Source organism: Ranitomeya variabilis, chromosome 2 (genome assembly GCF_051348905.1).
Source record: "Ranitomeya variabilis isolate aRanVar5 chromosome 2, aRanVar5.hap1, whole genome shotgun sequence".
Classification (NCBI taxonomy): domain Eukaryota; kingdom Metazoa; phylum Chordata; class Amphibia; order Anura; family Dendrobatidae; genus Ranitomeya; species Ranitomeya variabilis.
Window position 1 is genome coordinate 189195111 of NC_135233.1, and position 23073 is coordinate 189218183.

Here is a 23073-nt window from a genome sequence, read left to right on the forward strand (position 1 = left end):
CTAGTATCCAAATGATGAAGGAATGGAAACAAAGCATCTTGATTTATTCAGCATAGATTGAGTGTCAGCCACAGACATGCACACAGGTGCACACGTCTACAAGGCCGCACATTGCTCGTACAGCTGTGAGCAGCCTGCGTGGCCTAGACGAGCTGCCATGGCTGCAGCATCTCCAGACTTGTCTCCCATCAAGCGCCTCTGGGACATTATTGGAATGTAATTGCAAATTTGCTGCCAGCAGCTGATCTTGATAATTTGTGTGCTGAAATGTATCCAGCATGGCAGAACAACTCAGACAAACATTTAACTATTTCTTGACCGCCTGTAGATGATAAACGACTGGGTGGTATACTGAGGGTAGCTGAGACCCCCGGAGAACATGATTCGGGTCGGTTTTTAAAGTCCCTAGTGTTGCGATTGCAAAAAAGCAAATCAGATTTCCTATTTATTTCTCTCTCCTCATATGATCTAGCATATCAGAGGAGAGAGAAATGGGGTCCCCCTAGCTGTGCCCGCCGAGATCTGCTGGCCGGTACCAATAGGAGCTTTCACCTATTTGTTCATTTTGATCACTATGATAGACCCTGTCACAGTGATTAAAATAAAATAGTAAATCAACCCCCATTTATCACCCCCTTAGGTAAAAATAAAAAAATGTATTTCTATTTTCCCGTTAGAGTTGGGGTTGGGGTTGGGCTAGGTTTGGAGCTAAGATTGGGTTAGGGTTGGGGTTAGATCTAGGGGAAGAGTAGGGCTTGGGTTGGGGCTAGAGTGTTAGAGTTGGGGCTGGGGCTAAGGATAGGGGTGTGATTAGGGTTAGGAGTGTGTTGGGGTTAGGGTTGAAGTTAGAATTGGGGGGTTTCAACTATTTAGGTACATCAGGCCTCTCCAAACATGACATGGCGCCCACCATTGATTCCAGCCAATCTTGCGTTCAAAAAGTCAAACGGGGCTCCCTCACTTCTAAGCCCTGCCGTGCGCCCAAACAGTGGCTTTCCCCCACATACGGGGTATCGACGTACTCCTTTGAAACTGCTCAACAAATGTTGTGGTCCATTTTCTCTTGATACCCTTGTGAAAATAAAAAGGTTTGTTTCCAAAGTAAATTAAAAAAAATAAAAAATGTTAATTTGCTTTCCTTCCACTTTGCTTTAGTTCTCGTGAAGCACCTGAAGGGTTAAACTTCTTGAATGTGGTTTTGAGCACCTTGAGGGGGTGCAGTTTTTAGAATGGTGTCAGTTTGGGTTATTTTCTGTTATTGACCCTCCAACCTCACTTTAAATGTGAGGTGGTCCTTAAAAATAAAAAAAAAATGGTTTTGTGAATTTTGTTGGAAAAGTGAGAAATCGCTAGTCAACTTTTAACCCTTATAACATCATAACAAGAAAAAATTGTTTCCATAATTGTGCTGATGTAAAGTAGACATGTGGGAAATGTTATTTATTAACTATTTGTGCGATATAACTCTGATTTATGCGATATGACTCCGATTTAAGGGCACAAAAATTAAATGTGAAAATTGCAACATTTTTAAAATGTTTGCCAAATTTCCTCTTTTTTTTTTCATAAATAAACGCAAATCATGTCGCAGAAATTTTACCACTAACATGAAGTACCATATGTCACGTAAAAACAATCTCAGAATCGTCAGTGTGATCCGTTGAAGTGTTACTAGAGTTATTACGTAATAAAGTGACAGTGGTCAAAATTGTAAAAATTGGCCTGGTCATGAAGTACAAAATTGGCTCCGTCACTAAGGGGTTAAATAATTTTGTAATCAGATTTGTGTGTGATGCAGCAGCACTAGAGATGGGTGAACCCGAATGGTAAAGGACTTGTCACAGAATTCTGTGTTAAGGCCTCTTTCACACTTCCGTCACAATGCGTCGTTTTGTGAAAAAAAAAACGGATCCAGCAAATGTTTCTGCTGGATCCGTTTTTTTCTCATAGACTTGTATTAGCGACTGATTGGGACGGATGGCCTTCTGTTTCATCCGTCGTGCACTGGATCCGTCGGAAAATTGCTGTCCGTCGGGCGGAGATAATGCACAGAGGAACGTTTTTTCTGTACGTCCGAAAATCGCTCAGCGACAGGTCCTGCGCTGCCCGTCGTTGGCCATAATGGAAGTCTATGAGTGCAGGATCCGTCGCTGACTGTGAAAAGCAGGAATCCAGCGACGGGTGCCGTCTTTTGAAACTGAGCATGCGTGGAGGAATTTCTCTCTCTCTTTTTACTATTGATGCTGCTTATGCAGCATCAATAGTGAAAAGATATAATATTCAAAATAATTAAAAAAAAAAAAAAAATTGTGATATTCTTACCTTCTGGCGTCCACTGCGGCCTTCCCAATGCTCGCGATGCTGCTGGCAGCTCGTGTTCCCAGTAATGCATTGCGAGACAATGACCTGTGATGACGTAGCTGTCTCGCGTGATGCTACGTCATCTGGGGTCAATGCCGCGAGGCATTACTGGGAACGGGAGCTGCCGGCAGCATCACGAGCTTTGGGGGATGCCGGAAGGTAAGAATATCATGATTTTTTACTTTTTTAAATTATTTTTAACCTGTGTTGTGTATGCGTTGCGCAGCGGAAAAACGCGGCGCAGACGAATACACAACGTGTGCAAATAGCCTCGAAGGATCCGTCACGAAAAAGGGACCCAGTGCACCCGTTTTTTACAATCTGCACAGGATCCGTCTTTTCAACATTTTGACGGATTGTGACTGATTGTAAAAAATGGAAGCGTGAAAGAGGCTATGTGCACACGTTGCGGATTAGGCTCAGGAATTTTTTGTGCAGATTCTGCATCTCTTGGCAGAAAACGCAGGTGCGGATTTGTTGCTTTTTTTTGCGGATTTTGTGCGATTTCTTGTGTTTTTACCCCTGCGGATTTCTATAATGGAATGGGTACAAAAACGCTGCAGATCCGCAAAAAAGGAGTGACATGCTCCATCTTTTAATATGCAACGTTTCTGCATGGAATTTTCCGCACCATTAGCACAGCGGGTTTTTTTTCACATTGATTTACATTGTACTGTAAATCACTTGCAGATCTGCAGCGTTTCTGCACGGTAAAAAACGCTGCGGATCCGCAGGAAATCCACAATGTGTGCACATACCCTTACTGTTCAGGTTCAGCAGCCCAAAGATTGCTAAAAGGCTGTGTGGGCACTTCCATCTCCATCACAGCCACGTCAAATATTGGCAAGGCTGTGATTGGCTGGCAAACCATGTTTAGTAAGTAAAATGGGTCCCCCCCACCTTTTTGATAACCATCCAAGCTAAAGCAGACAGTTGGAGGCTGGTACTCTGGGGTTGGCAAGGGGCCATGTATGCTAAAAACAGCACCCCGCAGCCACCTCAGAAAAGGCGCATGCGTTAGATGCGCCGATCCTGGCACTTAGCCTCCCTACTCTAACCTGAAGGAGCTGGAGCAGATTTACGTTAAGGAATGGGCAAAAATCTCAGTGGCCAGATGTGGAAAGCTCATAGAGACTTATCCAAAGTGACCTGCAGCTGTAATTGTCACAAAAGGAGGCTCCACAAAGTGCTGATCTTAGGGGAATAGTTATGTACGCTGACGTTTTCAATAATTTTGTCCAATTTGTTGTTTATTTCACAAAATAACAGGAAACCAAATGTTCACAGGTGTAGACATATTCTGTACATGGACTGATGCAAACCCGAAAAAATAGTGAAATTCCAGGTTGCGAGGTGGCAAAACCTCAAAAATGCCAAGGAGGGGAGGGGTTGGATACTTGTGCAAGTCATTGTATGAGCACTTATATTCATGGACACGGTGGCTCCTTTCTGTAATAGATTTATGCACAGGGGGTTACACTGCTGTTCCTGATTTTTAGCGTCTCTCTTAGAAGTAGGTCAGCGGGTACTACTGGAGTTCATGGTTTAGACCGTAATGGAGGATGAGCAGAAGTACAGGAGACCTGACCACAGCAGATTGTGAAGTGATCGCTGCAGTAAACTATATGGCGGGGCGGCTTCCTGTGATGACTCAGTGCAGGCGACCACAGGTCATGTTCTCTGGGGAGAAGGTTACTGGTGGCAATGCACAACCTTCATGACAGTATAAGCATACCTCCCAACTTTCGAGGAAAGGAAAGAGGGACAAATTTTAGGCCACACCTCTGACCACACCCATTTCACAACTAGTCACGCCCCAACCACACCCATTTAGCACTTCTGATCACAATGTTTCGTAAACAATAATTATAAACAAAAAAAATATGGCCACACAGTGCTCCATGCTGTATAATGGCCACACATGATGCTCCATACTGTATAATGGCCAGACATGACGCTCCATACTGTATAATGGCCAGACATGATGCTCCATACTGTATAATGGCCACACATGACGCTCCATACTGTATAATGGCCACACATGATGCTCCATACTGTATAATGGCCACAAATGATGCTGCGTACAGTGTACTGGCCCCACGTGATGCTCCATACAGTATAATGGGCCCACATGATGCTCTATACTGTATAATGGCCACACATGATGCTCCATACTGTATAATGGCTCCACACGATGCTCCATACAGTATATTGGCCACACAGTCCTCCATACTGTATAATGGCCACACAGTGCTCCATACTGTATAATGGCCACACATGATGCTCCATACTGTATAATGGCCACATGATGCTCCATACTGTATAATGGCTACACATGATGCTCCATACTGTATAATGGCCACACAGTGCTCCATACTGTATAATGGCCACACATGATGCTCTATACTGTATAATGGCCACATTATGCTCCATACTGTATAATAGCCGCACATGATGCTTCGTACTGTATAATGGCCACACATGATGCTGCGTACTGTATAATGGCCACACATGATGCTCCGCACTGTATAATGGCCACACGATGCTCCTTACTGCATAATGGCTCCACATGATGCTCCATACTGTATAATGGCCACACACTGCCCCATACTGTATAATGGCCACACATAATGCTCCATACTGTATAATGGCCACATTATGCTCCATACTGTATAATGGACCCACATGATGCTGCGTACAGTATACTTACCCCACGTGATGGTCCATACAGTATAATGGCCCCACATGATGCTTTGTACAGTATAATGGTCCCACAATGCTGGGTACAGTATAATGGCCACACATAATGCTGGGTACAGTATAATGGCCCCTCACGATGCTCCATACAGTATAATGGACCCACACAATGCTGGGTACAGTATAATGGCCACACATGGTTATCCCACCCCCATCATTGCCTTCTCCATCACTACACACACCTTTCACCGCGCATCCTCGCAGCAGCCAGAAGTTTCCACTCCCATGGCGCTGAATGGTATCATCCAGCTGCACCGCTGACTGCTCACATCGCTGCTGCTGTGATACGCCACTGATAAAGACCTCTCCGTGTCTCCTGTGCCAGTCAGTGTCAGAGCAAGGAGCAATATCTGCTCCGATCCGACACAGCCAGCATCCGCTCCGTACACCTCGTACACATGCGACTCCGCTCCATACACCGCGTACACACACGACTCCGCTCCATACACCTTGTACACACACGGCTCCGCTCCGTACACCTTGTACACACACGGCTCCGCTCCGTACACCTCGTACACACACGGCTCCGCTCCGTACACCTCGTACACGCACGGCTCCCCTCCGTACATCTCGTACACACACGGCTCCGCTCTGTACACATTGCACACGCTGCTCCGCTCCGTATACCTTGCACACACATGGCTCCGCTCCGTACACCTCATACACACATGGCTCCGCTCCATACAGCTCGTATACACACGGCTCCGCTCCATACACATTACACACGCTGCTCCACTCCTTGTACACACATGGCTCTTCTCTGTACACCTCGTACACACACAGCTGTGCTCCGTACACCTCGTACACACGGCTCCGTACACGTCTTACACGACTCCACTCCATACACCTTTCACACGCTGCTCCGATCCATACACCTCATATACACACATCTTCTCTGATACATCCACACTGTAAACACCTCCTGACCTCACACATACCGCGCTTACCCTCCTCCAGCGCCATGACAACCAGCAGAGTCCTGTACACGGAGGTCCTCCCGATCATGTGACCCCTGACTCCTCCCATCCTGTGACTTCATCACAGGTCCTGTGCGCAGAGAGCAGCCAATATGCTGCTCTGAGGGTGCAGGGACTCGGGGACCTGACCGGGTGATAACACACCTCCCAACCAGTGCGGGACAACTAATGTCCCGCCCGGGATCGCGGGGGTGACTGTCAAAATCAGGACAGTCCCGCTGAATCCGGGACGGTTGGGAGGTATGGATAAGGGGTCCGTCAGTAGGATTGTCCTCCTGAGCCGTCTGTACGGGCACGCCGGTCATGGGAAGCTGAAGGACATGACACCTTGATATCTGTGATCTGATGTCTTATCCCAGAAAAATCCACATTTATCTCATATGTAAATGAGCTGGTCAGATCTCTGGGCCGGACATGGATCAGCTCATTTACATATCAGATAAATGTGGATTTCCCTGTAATAAGACATGAGATCACAGATGTCAAGGTGTCATGTTCTTCAGCTTCCTATGACCGGGGGGGGGGGGGACAATAGCCCTTTAGGGTGTGTATAATTCCTCTCCCACCTGATACTGGGTATCGAAGGAAGAAGGCAACTGGTTTATGGAGTCTCCAGTACTGTGCCCACAATGGGGCAGAAGTGCCGCTGCAGCCGCTCAGCACGGGGTGTCCTGGGGTGTCTCCATGAAAAAATGTAGGATACTTGTAAATAAATCTTGTATAAAAGAAGGTCCTTGTCCGGTGTGTGACATCGCTGCTTAGCAGGGAAGCATTTTCCAGAGTAATGGATTGTGTTGTCCAGGATTAAAAAAGAAAAAAGAAAAAAATTCCCCCCAGATATGTCAGTAGCTATGGTAAAACGTTGTGTGATGTTTTGTGAAATTTTCAGCTTTTTGTTGCTGCAGAACGCACAGATCTTCAGGGGCTCCGCTGCTTTTTGCCGATGCTTTGTAGAAATGAGTGTAAATATCTACTCCTTACAGTTTGGGAGCACAGATGTGGGGGCGCACGGGCCGGTGTCCCACTCTGCCTTCCTCCTCAGTACCCTTAGTTTTCATAGCCTGTCTCAGGTGAAAAATTAACTTTTATTGCAATGTTTTTGCACTGAATTGAATTCCCAGCACTGCACACGCACACTGCTGGAATATAGGATACCCCCTTCCCCATGTCGGGGCAGGCGGCTCTGACCCCTCTGTCTTGTCTGCAGAGGCCGCTCGCTGCACACAGGATCACACAGTGGTGGGAGGCTGATAGAGGGGAATGAGACTGTGCCAGATCTGACACTGCAGAGGCCAAGCTCTCACACACAGCGTCAGTTTACGCACGCTCTCATCCCACTCTCCTGTCAGCATCGCTCCCCCACTACTGTGTGATACTGTGTACAGCAGGCAACCTCTGCAGAGAGGAGGGAGGGATCAAAGCACACAGGCACTGACACAGTGTGTGCTCCTGTAGTGTCAGAGTGTGCAGGGCTGGGAGTTCATTTTGGACAGCGCTCTAAAGTAAGCTCAGTCAATCAGCATAATGCGAAGTGTGGAGGATATTGATTGAAGGGTGCGCTGAGCATTTGGCCCCGCCGAGGGTGCGCTGAGCATTTGGCCCCGCCGAGGGTGCGCTGAGCATTTGGCCCCGCCGAGGGTGCGCTGAGCATTTGGCCCCGCCGAGGGTGCTCTGGGCCACCCCTCATTACAAAAAAGAAGTGTTATAACGTGTTAAAATGAAACTACTGACATCTATACTAAAAGTGTGGTTTTATAGGGGTCAAGTCCCCTTTCGGAGTGGTCTAATTACAGTTTTCGGGGATAAACTCCCTTTAACTTTTGCATTTAGGAATCAAATGAACAACAACAAAAGAACCTGTGTGAAGATTCACATATCCTTTTAAAGGGGGTCTCCACTTTTAGCAAAGTGGGTTTCTAAAACTTACAGGCTTGTAAAATGGCAAAGGCAGATGGTAGTCACCTAACTCCAAGTGCCGCCTCTCCATCGCTTCTTTGTGTCACATTGATGGCATGGAGCACCACTGCAGCCGATCACTGCTGCAGCTGATCACTGAGCCCAGTGACTCTACCTGTGCAGATGGCAACAGTCGCTCTGACTGGTGGCGGCTGTGATGTGTGCTGTGGATGTGACGTCGCTGCTGCAGCCAGTACATGGGGACTGGAGCGGCGCAGGGCAAGGACCATCTGGCTTCGTTTTTTTCCATTAAGTGTTTGTTTGGGGTAGGCTTTGCTAAAAGTGAAAACCCTTAACCCTCAATCACCTCAGGGTGCAATATAACCTGACCCCAATCTTAACTCCCCTCCCTGAGCAGCGATATCAGCGCTGCTGCTATTCCTGACGGGTCACGTGACACAATGTCTTGTGATCCGCTGGTCATAGCAGAGCCGACATGACAAGAATGGTGCAGCTCCGGTACTGGAGTATACATGGACTTGAGGCTTTGCAGTGATGACCCTGGGGCTTGTTCTGTAGCGGACATCCCCTTTAAGCTTCCTTGACTATATTATTGTGAGTAAAATGTAGACTATTTCATGTGCTCCTAGGATTTACCACTTATAATGGGAATGGCTTACACGGCACCGGCAATGTCATGGACTTCTTGGAGGTACCAGGAGTTGGAACTTATGAAGACTTTAACACTATTGACTGGGTGCGAGAGAAGTCACGAGACAGAGACCGGCACAGAGAGGTACAATCTGCACCCAGTGACACATTACATGTGATTGCTTCTTCAGCATTGTAAAATCTCATATCTCACTATGAGCCCCCCATAGGGGAACCTGCTGACCCCTGAAGGACCTAAGTGTGCCGGAGGGTTGGTGAGTAACGTGTTGTCATCAGTTTGTCGCTGACCATTCTGAATGCAGGACCTGAGTGTGCACGGAGGGTTGGTGGGTAACGTGTTGTCATCAGTCTGTCGCTGACCATTGTGAATGCAGGACCTGAGTGTGCACGGAGGGTTCGTGGGTAACGTGTTGTCATCAGTCTGTCCCTGACCATTGTGGCTGCAGGAACTGAGTGTGCACGGAGGGTTGGTGGGTAACGTGTTGTCATCAGTCTGTTGGTGACCATTGTGAATGAAGGACCTTTGTGTGCACGGAGGGTTGGTGGGTAACGTGTTGTCATCAGTCTGTCGCTGACCATTCTGAATGCAGGACCTGAGTGTGCACGGAGGGTTGGTGGGTAACGTGTTGTCATCAGTCTGTCGCTGACCATTGTGAATGCAGAACCGGAGTGTGCACGGATGGTTGATGGGTAACGTGTTGTCATCAGTCTGTCGCTGACCATTGTGAATGCAGGACCTGAGTGTGCATGGAGGGTTGGTGGGTAACGTGTTGTCATCAGTCTGTCGCTGACCATTGTGAATGCAGGACCTGAGTGTGCATGGAGGGTTGGTGGGTAACGTGTTGTCATCAGTCTGTCGCTGACCATTGTGAATGCAGAACCTGAGTATGCACGGAGGGTTGGTGGGTAACGTGTTGTCCTCAGTCTGTCACTGACCATTGTGGATGCAGGACCTGAGTGTGCACAGAGGGTTGGTGGGTAACGTGTTGTCATCAGTCTGTCACTGACCATTGTGGATGCAGGACCTGTGTGTGCACAGAGGGTTGGTGGGTAACGTGTTGTCCTCAGTCTGTCGCTGACCATTGTGGATGCAGGACCTGAGTGTGCACAGAGGGTTGGTGCGTAACGTGTTGTCATCAGTCTGTCACTGACCATTGTGGATGCAGGACCTGTGTGTGCACAGAGGGTTGGTGAGTAACGTGTTGTCATCAGTCTGTCACTGACCATTGTGGATGCAGGACCTGTGTGTGCACAGAGGGTTGGTGGGTAACGTGTTGTCCTCAGTCTGTCGCTGACCATTGTGGATGCAGGACCTGAGTGTGCACAGAGGGTTGGTGCGTAACGTGTTGTCATCAGTCTGTCACTGACCATTGTGGATGCAGGACCTGTGTGTGCACAGAGGGTTGGTGAGTAACGTGTTGTCATCAGTCTGTCGCTGACCATTCTGAATGCAGGACCTGAGTGTGCACGGAGGGTTGGTGGGTAACGTATTGTCATCAGTCTGTCGCTGACCATTGTGGATGCAGGACCTGAGTGTGCACGGAGGGTTGGTGGGTAACGTGTTGTCATGAGTCTGTCGCTGACCATTGTGAATGAAGGACCTTAGTGTGCACGGAAGATTGGTGGGTAACGTGTTGTCATGAGTCTGTCGCTGACTATTGTGGATGAAGGACCTGAGTGTGCACGGAGGGTTGTTGGGTGATGTGTTGTCATCAGTCTGTCGCTGACTATTGTGGATGAAGGACCTGAGTGTGCACGGAGGGTTGGTGGGTAACGTGTTGTCATCAGTCTGTCACTGACCATTGTGAATGCAGAACCTGAGTGTGCACGGAGGGTTGGTGGGTAACGTGTTGTCATCAGTCTGTAGCTGACTATTGTGGATGAAGGACCTGAGTGTACACAGAGGGTTGGTGGGTAACGTGTTGTCATCAGTCTGTCGCTGACCATTGTGAATGCAGGACCTGAGTGTCCACGGAAGGTTGGTAGGTGACGTGTTGTCATCAGTCTGTCACTGACCATTGTGGATGCAGGACCTGAGTGTGCACGGAGGGTTGATGGGTAACGTGTTGTCATCAGTCTGTCGCTGACCATTGTGAATGCAGGACCTGAGTGTGCACAGAGGGTTGGTGGGTAACGTGTTGTCATCAGTCTGTCACTGACCATTGTGGATGCAGGACCTGTGTGTGCACAGAGGGTTGGTGGGTAACGTGTTGTCATCAGTCTGTCACTGACCATTGTGGATGCAGGACCTGTGTGTGCACAGAGGGTTGGTGGGTGACGTGTTGTCATCAGTCTGTCACTGACCATTGTGGATGCAGGACCTGAGTGTGCACGGAGGGTTGGTGGGTAACGTGTTGTCATCAGTCTGTCGCTGACCATTGTGAATGCAGAACCTGAGTGTGCACGGAGGGTTGGTGGGTAACGTGTTGTCATCAGTCTGTCGCTGACCATTGTGAATGCAGGACCTGAGTGTGCATTGAGGGTTGGTGGGTAACGTGTTGTCATCTGTCGCTGACCATTGTGAATGCAGGACCTGAGTGTGCACAGAGGGTTGGTGGGTAACGTGTTGTCATCAGTCTGTCACTGACCATTGTGGATGCAGGACCTGTGTGTGCACAGAGGGTTGGTGGGTAACGTGTTGTCATCAGTCTGTCACTGACCATTGTGGATGCAGGACCTGTGTGTGCACAGAGGGTTGGTGGGTAACGTGTTGTCATCAGTCTGTCACTGACCATTGTGGATGCAGGACCTGTGTGTGCACAGAGGGTTGGTGGGTAACGTGTTGTCCTCAGTCTGTCACTGACCATTGTGGATGCAGGACCTGAGTGTGCACAGAGGGTTGGTGGGTAACGTGTTGTCATCAGTCTGTCACTGACCATTGTGGATGCAGGACCTGTGTGTGCACAGAGGGTTGGTGGGTAACGTGTTGTCCTCAGTCTGTCGCTGACCATTGTGGATGCAGGACCTGAGTGTGCACAGAGGGTTGGTGCGTAACGTGTTGTCATCAGTCTGTCACTGACCATTGTGGATGCAGGACCTGTGTGTGCACAGAGGGTTGGTGAGTAACGTGTTGTCATCAGTCTGTCACTGACCATTGTGGATGCAGGACCTGAGTGTGCACAGAGGGTTGGTGCGTAACGTGTTGTCATCAGTCTGTCACTGACCATTGTGGATGCAGGACCTGTGTGTGCACAGAGGGTTGGTGGGTAACGTGTTGTCCTCAGTCTGTCGCTGACCATTGTGGATGCAGGACCTGAGTGTGCACAGAGGGTTGGTGCGTAACGTGTTGTCATCAGTCTGTCACTGACCATTGTGGATGCAGGACCTGTGTGTGCACAGAGGGTTGGTGGGTAACGTGTTGTCCTCAGTCTGTCGCTGACCATTGTGAATGAAGGACCTGAGTGTGCACGGAGGGTTCGTGGGTAACGTGTTGTCATCAGTCTGTCACTGACCATTGTGGATGCAAGACCTGAGTGTGCACGGAGGGTTGATCGGTAACGTGTTGTCATCAGGAGGAGGGTCTTAAATTAGGATTTAGTGTCTAGCTTCCATACTTCTAAAGCAGTGGGCGGCTGCCCCTCCGCGGCGATCCAATTTTGAAGTGACACTTTTGGAATATTGCCGCCACTGGTGGTGCCAATAGTCACTCACAGAAAGCTTCTGTATACTCTTCAGCATGTAATGTCTGTGCTGCCATTAACAATTATTTCTAATAATGCCGCAGATCATTTTGGACGCAGTTTCTCAGCAGATTTACCATGGATATGCGCTGTGACCCCTGCGGCACTGAGTGCCTTATCTGTAGCCTTTGATAATGTAGATGCAGCTGGAAGGGATGGGGGTATAAAGCTAATGTGCCCTGTGGTGTATTCCTTGCTGCTCCTGGAGGTTTTGGTGTTTGTCCTCTCCACGCTGATATCTCAGAATCTCTGATATCCATGCAGAATTTCTGCCCCCCAGGTTTCTGGCTCCTATTTTTGGTTCTTCTCTATTGGAACTTCCTAAACTTTAATTGCCGGCAACTTCTATTTTTCAGATCCTCAGCAAAAGTAAAGAGTCGGTGTGGGCCTTGCTGCGCAGCGTCAGTGACGCCTTCTCCGGGTGGTTGTTAATGCTGCTGATTGGCCTTTCTGCAGGTAACTCTACTTTCTGACTTAGGAGAAGTGAATTTAACTAAATCTATGTCAGTAAATCTGTCTGATATCCCAAAATGTGGAAATAACAGCATCTATTAAGGCGCACTCAGTGTTATTCTCAAGTTGTCTCTTGAGCAGCTCATAGTCCAGCAGTCTCCTTATTTCCTTCTTTCTGGCGGGGCCTGCTCTCCTCCTTAAGTAACTGTTCTCATTAGTAACAGAGTTGTAGCTTCATCAGAAGTTCTGCTGACATTTCTAGTCCTACTGTAGCACATTGTGCGGTCAATGGTTTGTTCTAGAGTGTTACGCTGCTATCACTGTATCCACACTTGGCAATAACAGGCAATTTAAGCAAGCACATATCTCAGGAAAGTTAGAGCTGTGATTTAGAACTACTCTAGAAGCTGCCATTGGGGGTTGGTGACGTTGCAAGATTTGTAGCAGCAGCATGTCCGGATCTGAGAGGGCGGTGATCAGCTAATGGCTATATAGAAATCAGTGGCTGGAGAGAGATGACCTGTATGTTAAGAGTTAACTCCTCTCCTAGAATGTAACTACTGCTCACTCTGGGCCAGGCTGCGGTGGCCGAGCTGGTTCTTGGCGTCAGGCTGTACACTAGGTAAGATAAAAGCGCTCACAGCAGGAATGACAGCAGATAAAAAATACAGGTCACTTGCAAACTTGATTATTTTCATGCTTTCTAACTAGATAAACCTATTTAATAACATGAGAATTCCCCTTTAAGGGATGGTGGGTGTAGTAGTCCACAATGGACATTCTCCTGGAAATCTATGATATTACTCCTAACATAGCAATGGTAGAAGATGACGTTGGCTCCCATCTCAGTGACCCACAGCGTGCCAGTGCACAGAATAGCCATGTAAAAGCCAAAATCACAAACACCTGCTGCTCTCCTAGAGCCATATTCAGACTGCGGCGTCTGTAAACTCTGGTGGAGACCGCCGGGGATCCGGGTGTGATGTGTCCGGTCTGCGGTAATGCACATTGGTGCGTGTTGTATGAGGAGCATTAGACACAGTTCTCCTTGCAGCAGGTGTGAATTCGGATCAGGTAGGGGAGTGACCGTAGCCGTCCTGACCTTCCGCCATCAGTCCGGGGAACAGCAGCGTCCTCTCGGCCCCCTCCAGCAACAGCTAATTTCTGTTTTTTGTTTTTTTCCTTCCCCTTCTACCAAAAGCCATAACTTTATATTTTTCCGTCCCTGTGGCCATATAAGGGCTTGTTTTTTGCAGGACTGGTTGTACCTTCCCTTTTCTCATGTGTTGGAAAACGGGAAAAAAATCCAAGTGTGACAAAATAGTGAACAAAAGCGCAAGTGTGTTTTTTTATTTTTTTATTTACAGCATTAATTTGGGGGTAAAAAATCACCTGACTCCCTGGGGTTTTTTTTCATTATGTCACTTACTGATCCTGTTAATTTGTACATTTTGATGGATCGTCTTTTTATGAATGTGGCGATACTAAATATGTTTTTTTTTTTTTTAATGTGTTCTAACAATGCCACATTATTGCTGTATACAGCAAAAATCGCGGTCTCTTGTGATCACCAACCATGGGCTGGTTTTCATAAGCAGACCGCACCTGTTCTGGCCACTCATCAGGGCCCCACCATCACGTCATGGGCATGCCAGATTCATAGAATGACGCTGCCACACTGTCAATGCCGCTGGTGCAAATTGTGACCGTATAGTATGACCAGTGCGTCCTGTCGGTAAGGGGTTAATCTCTATTGAGGATATCCAGGAGCGTTCCGATACAAATCACTTTTTGGTGCCTTCATCCATTGCTCACTGGATGTAACCTGACGAAGGTCCTGGTGTGCTGCCAAAACTCCGATCATGGGAGAATCCCCTACGTTTCTGTAAAGATTAAAGGAAATCTTCCTCCTTCCCCTTACTGATGATGGCGGGGGATCAGTCCTATGGGTTACTTCTTATCTTCTGTAAGTTATTTGTGCCTTTACATATAGGTGCTTCTCACTACCATTAGCATATCATCGAAAAGTGAATTTATTTCAGTTCTTCATTACAAAAAGTGGAACTTATATATATATATATATATATATATATATATATATATATATATATATATATATATATATAGAGAGAGAGTCATTACAAACAGAGTGATCTATTGAAGGGGGGCTTAATTGTCTCCTCTCCAAATCGCACCCCATCACCTGTGCGCTCGACCCCATCCCACCTCCTTCCCAACCTCACCACCACTCTTCAACCTATTACTAACTTCTGGTACCTTCCCTTCTGCTTTGAAACATGCCACAATCACGCCTATCCTTAAAAAGCCAACCCTCGATACAACCAACCCTCGATACAACCGCTATGTCCAGCTATCGCTCAATATCGTTGCTCCCATTCGCTTCCAAACTCCTGGAGCAGCATGTCCACGCTGAACTTTCCTCCCACCTCTCATCTAACTTGCTCTTTGACAATCTACAATCTTGTTTCCACCCCCATCACTCAACTGAGACAGCCCTGACCAAAATCACTAGCGACCTACTTACCGCTAAAGCTAACGGGCAATACTCTGTACTCCTCCTTCTAGACCTGTCCTCTGCTTTCTACACAGGTGACCACTGCCTCCTACTACAGATCCTCTCCTCCTTTGGCATCAAAGACCTCTCCCTAGCCTGGATCTCCTCATACCTTTTCAACCGCACACTCAGCATCTCCCATTCCCACACTACCTCCTCATCCCACCCTCTCTGTGTTGGAGTTCCCAAGGATCTATTATAGGACTCCTACTCTTCTCAATCTATACTTGGCCTGGGACAACTGATAAAGTCCCATGGATTCCAGTACCACCTTTATGCTGATGACACTCAAATCTACCTCTCTGACCCAGATGTCACCTCTCTGCTGTCCAGAATCCCGGAGTGTCTATCAGCCATATCCTCCTTCTTCTCTCAAACTCAATGTGGACAAATCTGAACTCCTCATTTTTCCTCCATCTCATAGATCTTCCTTACCTGACCGATCTATCGCAATTAACGACATCACGCTTTCCCCCGAAACCGGAAGTCAGCTGCCTCGGGGTAACCCTTGACTCTGCCCTGTCCTTCAAGCCACACATCCAAGCTCTTTCCACCTCCTGTCGCCTCCAGCTCAAAAATATCTAGAGAATCCGACATTTCCTCAACCGTCAATCTACTAAAATGCTTGTGCATGCCCTCGTCATCTCCCACATTGACTACTGCAACATCCTTTTCTGTGGCCTCCCTGCTAACACCCTTGCACCTCTCCAGTCCATTCTTAACTCTGCTGCCTAACTAATTCATCTCTCTCCTCGCTACTCCTCCGCTTCCCCCCTTGCACCTCCATCTCATAGATCTTCCTTACCTGACCGATCTATCGCAATTAACGACATCACCCTTTCCCCCGTACCTGAAGTCCGCTGCCTCGAGTAATCCTTGACTCTGCCCTGTCCTTTAAACCGCACATCCAAGCTCTTTCCACCTCCTGTCGCCTCCAGCTCAAAAATATCTCCAGAATCCGTCCTTTCCTCATCCGTCAATCTACTAAAATGCTTGTGCATGCCCTCATCATCTCCCACCTTGACTACTGCAACATCCTTTTCTGTGTTCTCCCTGCTAACACCCTTGCACCTCTCCAGTCCATTCTTAACTCTGCTGCCCAACTAATTCATCTCTCTCCTTGCTACTCCTCGACTTCCCCCCTCTGCAAATCTCTTCACTGGCTCCCATTTCCTCTGCGTATCCAAGTTACTAATACTGACCTACGAAGCCATACATAAGCTGTCTTCTCCATATATCTCTGAACTAATCTCCCGATATCTTCCCTCACGTAATCTCCGGTCCTCCCAAGACCTCCTTCTCTCCACACTTATTCTCTCCTCACCCAACCGCCTCCAAGACTTCTCACGAATATCCCCCATCCTCTGGAATTCTTTGCCCTAACACGTCCGACTATCAACCACATTCGGATCCTTCAGATGGAACCTTAAAACCCACCGCTTCAGGAAAGCCTACAGCCTGCACTGACCCTGTTGCCACCTGACCACTACTGAAGCTACCGCCTCACCAACACCGGAGTTGCTGCAACCCTCAACCTATTTTCTCCTTCTCCACCATCCTGTAGAATGTTAGTCCGCAAGGGCAGGGTCCTCGCCCCTCTGTATCGGTCTGTAATTGTTAGTTTGCTTACTGTAAGTGATATCTCTAATTTGTATGTAATCCCTTCTCATGTACAGCACCATGGAATCAATGGTGCTATATAAATAAATAATAATAAATATTTAATGTGTTTATTTCTGTTAATGTTGATGATTATGGCTTACAGCTAATGAAAACCCAAATGTCATTACCTCAATAAATTAGAATACTTTAGAACACAAGCTTGAAAAAATGATTTTAAAATCCAAAATATTGTCCTACTGAAATGTATGTTCAAAAACTGCACTCAATACTTGGCCAGGGCTCTTTTTGCATCAATTACTGCATCAATTCAGCTTGGCATGGAGGCAATCAGCCTGTGGAACTGCTGAGGGGTTATGGAAGCCCAGGTGGTTTTGATAGCAGCCTTCAGCTCATCTGCATTGTGGGGTCTGGTGTCTCTCATCTTCCTCTTGACAATACCCTATAGATTCTCTATGGGGTTAAGGTCAGGCGAGTTTGCTGCCAATCAAGCACAGTGTTACTGTTGTTTGTAAACCAGGTATTGGTGCTTTTGGTGGTGTGGACAGGTGCCAAGTCCTGCTGGAGAATTAAATTTCCATCTCCAGAAAGCTTGTCGGCTGTAATAGTAATAATTATAGAGGATAACTCAGGAGACTCTTTGCGTGGAACAAGACAACTACAGGACACAGTTTTATAAGTGGTAAAGTCTATATTATCACACGGTGATTCAAACAGGTGCAGAGAGAAACTCAAGTCCACAACACTTGGAGTAAATATTAAATGCAGCTTAGCAGTCTATAGGAAACTTCAGAGGAAAATGCAATAACGCAGAAAGTCTATGAAGCACAATTATTCTTGAGGATACTTGACACGAATAAGTCCTTGCTTAGTCCAAAACACAGATAGATATGCTTATAAGGCAGTTCAAATAATATCTTAGCTCAACCAGGGAGGCCTGGGTAATAGTCTCAGGTTCTTGCAGAGCAGAAACAGCTTACATGTCCAGCAAATGCAGATGGAAGTAAACACGAGCAGCAGATGAAGGAGGATTACTGGAACTGGTGTATGCAGCAGGAACTCAGAGCAGAGTAGCAGGATCTCCAACACAGGTTCACAGTAGCAGGTATATAGCCAGGGAGACACCAGACGTCAGGAGCTGGATGGAAGGCAGAATACTCTAGCACAGACTGAAGGCTGGGGTGGAGTTTTATAGCAGGAAGACACAGTGCACATGAGACCAAAGATGCCATCTTGGAAAAGGGCAGTAATGCACAAAAGGTAATAAAAAATGTTCAGAGTCCTGACATCGGCAGAGGGAAGCATGAAGTGCTCTAATATTTCCTGGTAGCCTGCTGAGCTGACTGTGGTCTTGATAAAACACAGTGGACCTAAACCAGCAGATGACATGGCTCCCCAAACCATCACTGATTGTGGAGACTTCACACTAGACCTCAAGCAGCTTGGATTGTGGCCTCTCCACTCTTCATCCAGACTCTGGGACCTTGATTTCGAAATGAAATGCAAAATGTACTTTCATCTGAAAACAACACCTTGGACCACTGAGCAACAGTCCAGTTCTTTTTCTCCTTGGCCCAGGTAAGACGCTTCTGTCTATTGGTCATGAGTGGCTTGACACAAAGAATGCGACACTTGTAGCCCATGTCCTGGATACGTCTGTGTGTGGTGGATCTTGAAGCAATGACTCCAGCAGCAGTCCACTCCTTGTGAATCTCCCCCCAAAAATTTAATGGCCCTTTCTTATCAATCCTTTCAAGGCTGCGGTTATCCCGGTTGCTTGTGCACCTTTTTCTACCACACTTTTTTCTTCCACTCAACTTTCCATTAATATGCTTGGATACAGCACTCTGTGAACAGCCACCTTCTTTAGCAATGACCTTTTGTGTCTTACTCTCTCTGTGGAGTGTGTCAATGACACCTTCTGGACATCTGTCAAGTCAGCAGTCTTTCCCATGATTGTGGAGCTACTGAAACAGACTAAGGGACCTTTAGAAATGCTTTGTTAATTATTCTAATTTACTGAGATAATGACTTTTGGGTTTTCATTGGCTGTAAGCCATAATCATCAACATTAACAGAAATAAACACGTGAAATAGATCACTCTGTGTGTAATGACTCTATATAATATGAGTTTCACTTCTTGTATTAAAGAACTGAAATAAATTAACTTTTTGATGATATTCTAATGTTATGAGAAGCACTTGTACATGTGCAGACCATGGTAGATGCATATATTATAATAACTCTTCACAGATGGTAGCATATCGGCTGCTGCAGCCCCTGATAAGAAACGCAAGTTCTTCGTGTATTACAAGTTTCCTGACTGTTTGCTATGTCCGACAGGCTCGTTGGCGGGTCTGATTGACATCTCCTCTCACTGGATGACGGACCTGAAGGACGGCATTTGTGTAGAATGGTTCTGGTTTAACCACGAGCAGTGCTGCTGGAAGTCTAATAATGTCACCTTTGATGACCGGAATAACTGTCCCGAGTGGAGAAACTGGGCCCAGCTGATAATCGGCAGCTCTGAGGTAAATAATCCTAGCTGCGTCAGTGCATCCACCAACATAACTAAAGGGCATTAAAGGCGCACCGGCAGGGGGCCGGTCATGTCACATGCCCATCTGTGCACCTCTGATATGATGGCAGGTCACCGATGGGGTGCTATGACAGCAGGGGGTCTGCAGAGACCTCCATACTTGTCATTCTGGAGCTCTATTGAAACGTCTACCTGTGTCCGAGCTTCAGAGGAGACGGTGATTTGTCCTATATGCATTAATACTGTGGAACTGCTGCATATGTCACAAGCGATCAGAAGATCGCAGCTTCAAGTCCTCTCAGGGAACTGTTAAGAACAGTGAAGGTAAGAGAAAAAGTTTTTAACAATATTAAAAAAATCAACAAAAAATAAGTTCAAATCGCCCCTCTTTTTCCCCATTGAAAATAAAGATATTAAAACAATACAGACATACTATCGCCGCGCTCAGAAAAGTCCGATTTATTAAAATGTAAAAATAACCCAATTGGTAACAAAAGAAAAATGTCAAAACGTTAACTTTTTTTTGGTCGCAGCAGTACCACAAAAAATGCTGGCGATCAAAATATCACATGTGTCCCAAAATGGTATCAATGAAAAACATGGTCTTTTACCGCAAAAAATAAGCCATCACACAGCTCCACCGACCGAAAAATGAAAACATTACGGGTCTCGGAAAATGGCATCTGATTTTTTTTTTCTGCACTAAACTAATGAAAGAACCTGTATATGTTGAGTATCGCTGCAATCGTACCGATGATCAGAATCATAGTGCAAGGTCATTGTTACCACACGATGTACACCATACAAACAGTTCCCAAAATACAATGTCAGAATTGCCATTATTTCACTATTTCTCCCCACTTGGAGTTTTTTCCTGTTTTCCAGTACACTATGTGGTAAAATGAATGGTGTCATTGAAATGTGCATCTTGTCCCTCAAAAAAACCAAGCCCTCCTATGTCTGAGGACAGAAAAATACAGCTGTAGGAAGAAGGGGAGGAAACGACGGAAACACAAAAATGGAAATGTCCGCGTCGTGGTGTCGTTAATGATTTTCCGCACATTGACGTACAAGTTTGTTGTGGTGAATTTGCCGCTCCGGTCCGTTGCAGGGATGGAGAGGTCACATACAACTTGGCTCCCACGGCAGTAGCCGTGATTGTACCTATGTTCAATCCTGGCTGGTTAATAAAAGCTGTAAATAGGAATTATCTCACTCAAAAGACCATTGTAGGCACAGGAGGCGTCCAATAGCGATCCTTCTGAGGACTCTGAGGAATCCTACTACCAGGTCTGCTCCCCACGCGTTTCCTCAGTCCTGATTCAGCAATGGTTCAATAGTTTCAGAATACGATGACCAAAAGTAAAATAGAAATACATTATTGTCCAAAAGAAGCTTCCAAAAATAATGTTGTTACTTTTATTTTTTGTTATCAATTAACAAAATCCAAAGTGAATGAACAAATCAATATTTGGTGACCATCGGAAACACCATTTCTTCTAGGTACTTGCACATCGAACTGGGCAGGAGGTTGTTCCAAACATTTAGGAGATCCCTTATCTTCTGTGTATGAGGCTTGGGCAGATCCATCTGTCTCTTCATGTGACCCCAGACAGACTGGATGATGTGAGATCAGTGCTCTGTGGGGGCCGGATCATCACTTCTAGGATTCTGCCTTCTTGGCGCTGAAGATAATTTTTATTGACCTTGGCTGGATGTTTGGGGTAGTTATTCTGCTGCAGGATACATTTGGAACCAGTCAGACGCCTCCTGATGGTATCCCATGATATAGAAGTTTCTGCTTGCATTTGTCGGCATTGAGGAAATGTCAGTGTTAAGGGCAATAGATGTGCAGTGTTCATCCATTGAAACTTAGTGCAACAGCTGAATGAAACGCTGTGCTTACTTCACTTCAAAATTGGAACATGTCCAGCAGTGCCATCAACTCAGAACTGATAGGAATCAGCAGGACCCAGTATACTCACCTACTATTCAGAGAAGTATGGTCAGAAGTGGTCTTCATGTAACTGTTGTGGCCAAAAGCCATATCTATGACTTAGAAACAAGGTCAAGTGACGCAACTATGCATGACAACATAGGAACTGGGGTGCAGAAAAATGGCAGCAGATCCTCAGGCCGATGAGTCAAAATATGAAATATTTGGCTGAAACAGAAGGCGGTTCACCGAAGGACCAACGATAATAATGGGGGTTTGTTGACAACTTTGGATTGGGTGGAAGGTTCTGCAAGTTTGGGGCTGCATTTGAGCAAATGGAGTTGAGGATTTAGTCAGGATTAACCCCCGAGATTTGTTTTTTCATGACACTTCATGTTAGTGGTAAATTTTGGTCGATATGATTTGTGTATATTTATAAAAATATTGAAAACTTGTCAAAATACTTGAAAATTTTGCAATTTTCAAACTTCAAAATGTTATGCCCTTAAATTAGATTGTTACCCCACACAAAAAAAATTAATAATTAACTTTTCACACTTTTTGGAAACATAATTTTTTTTGTTAGGAAGTTATAAGGGTTAAAAGTTGACCAGCGATTTCTCATTTTTCCAACAAAATTTACAAAACCATTTTTCTTAGGGACCAAATCACATTTTAATGTGAATTTGAGGGATCTATATGTGTTGTGAAATTGGATTTTGGGCTCCCCCGGTGGCCACTGGTGGAATTGAACTTGTGTGCATCATCCCCTCTGTTCACCTGTTCCCATCAGGATGTGGGAGTCGCTATTTAACCTTGCTCCTCTGTCACTTCCATGCCGGTCAACATTGTAATCAGAAGCCTTTCTGTGCATGTTCCTGCTTCTAGACAACTCCCAGCTAAGTGGACTTTTGTCCTTGTTTGTTTTTTGCATTTTGTTCCAGTTCACAGCTTCAGTTTCGTTTCTGTGTCTGGAAAGCTCTTGTGATCTGAAATTGCCACTCTGATGTTATAAGTTAATACTAGAGTCTTAAAGTAATTTCAGGATGTGTTTTGATAGGGTTTTTAGCTGACCATGAAAGTGCCCTTTCTGTCTTCCTGCTATCTAGTAAGCGGACCTCGATTTTGCTAAACCTATTTTCATACTATGTTTGTCATTTTCATCTAAAATCACCGCCAATATATGTGGGGGCCTCTGTCTGCCTTTCGGGGAAATTTCTCTAGAGGTGAGCCAGGACTGTATTTTCCTCTGCCAGGATTAGTTAGTCCTCCGGCTGGCGCTGGGCGTCTAGGGATAAAACGCAGGCTACGCTACCCGGCTACTGTTAGTTGTGCGGCAGGTTTAGTTCATGGTCAGTTTAGTTTCCATCCTTCCAAGAGCTAGTTCTTATGTTTGCGGGGCTATGTTCTCTTGCCATTGAGAACCATAACAGTTTGACCGGCCAACAAGGGTTAAATTAATTGGCAATTTCAGATCACAAGAGCTTTCCAGACACAGAAACGAAACTGAAGCTGTGAACTGGAACAAAATGCAAAAAACAAACAAGGACAAAAGTCCACTTAGCTGGGAGTTGTCTAGAAGCAGGAACATGCACAGAAAGGCTTC

General features: G+C 46.3%; 1 protein-coding gene across 3 annotated transcripts in view; it reads left to right on the forward strand.

The window, feature by feature from the left end:
- The window catches only part of CLCN5 (chloride voltage-gated channel 5), a 100438-nt gene that overhangs the window by 32396 nt on the left and 44969 nt on the right, over window positions 1–23073 (forward strand). For all 3 annotated transcript variants that reach the window (XM_077283335.1, XM_077283334.1, XM_077283336.1), the window contains 3 exons: window positions 8642–8787; window positions 12700–12799; window positions 19336–19523. In XM_077283335.1, coding sequence (XP_077139450.1) covers window positions 8642–8787; window positions 12700–12799; window positions 19336–19523 — 434 coding nt within the window. The remainder of the gene's footprint in view (window positions 1–8641; window positions 8788–12699; window positions 12800–19335; window positions 19524–23073) is intronic.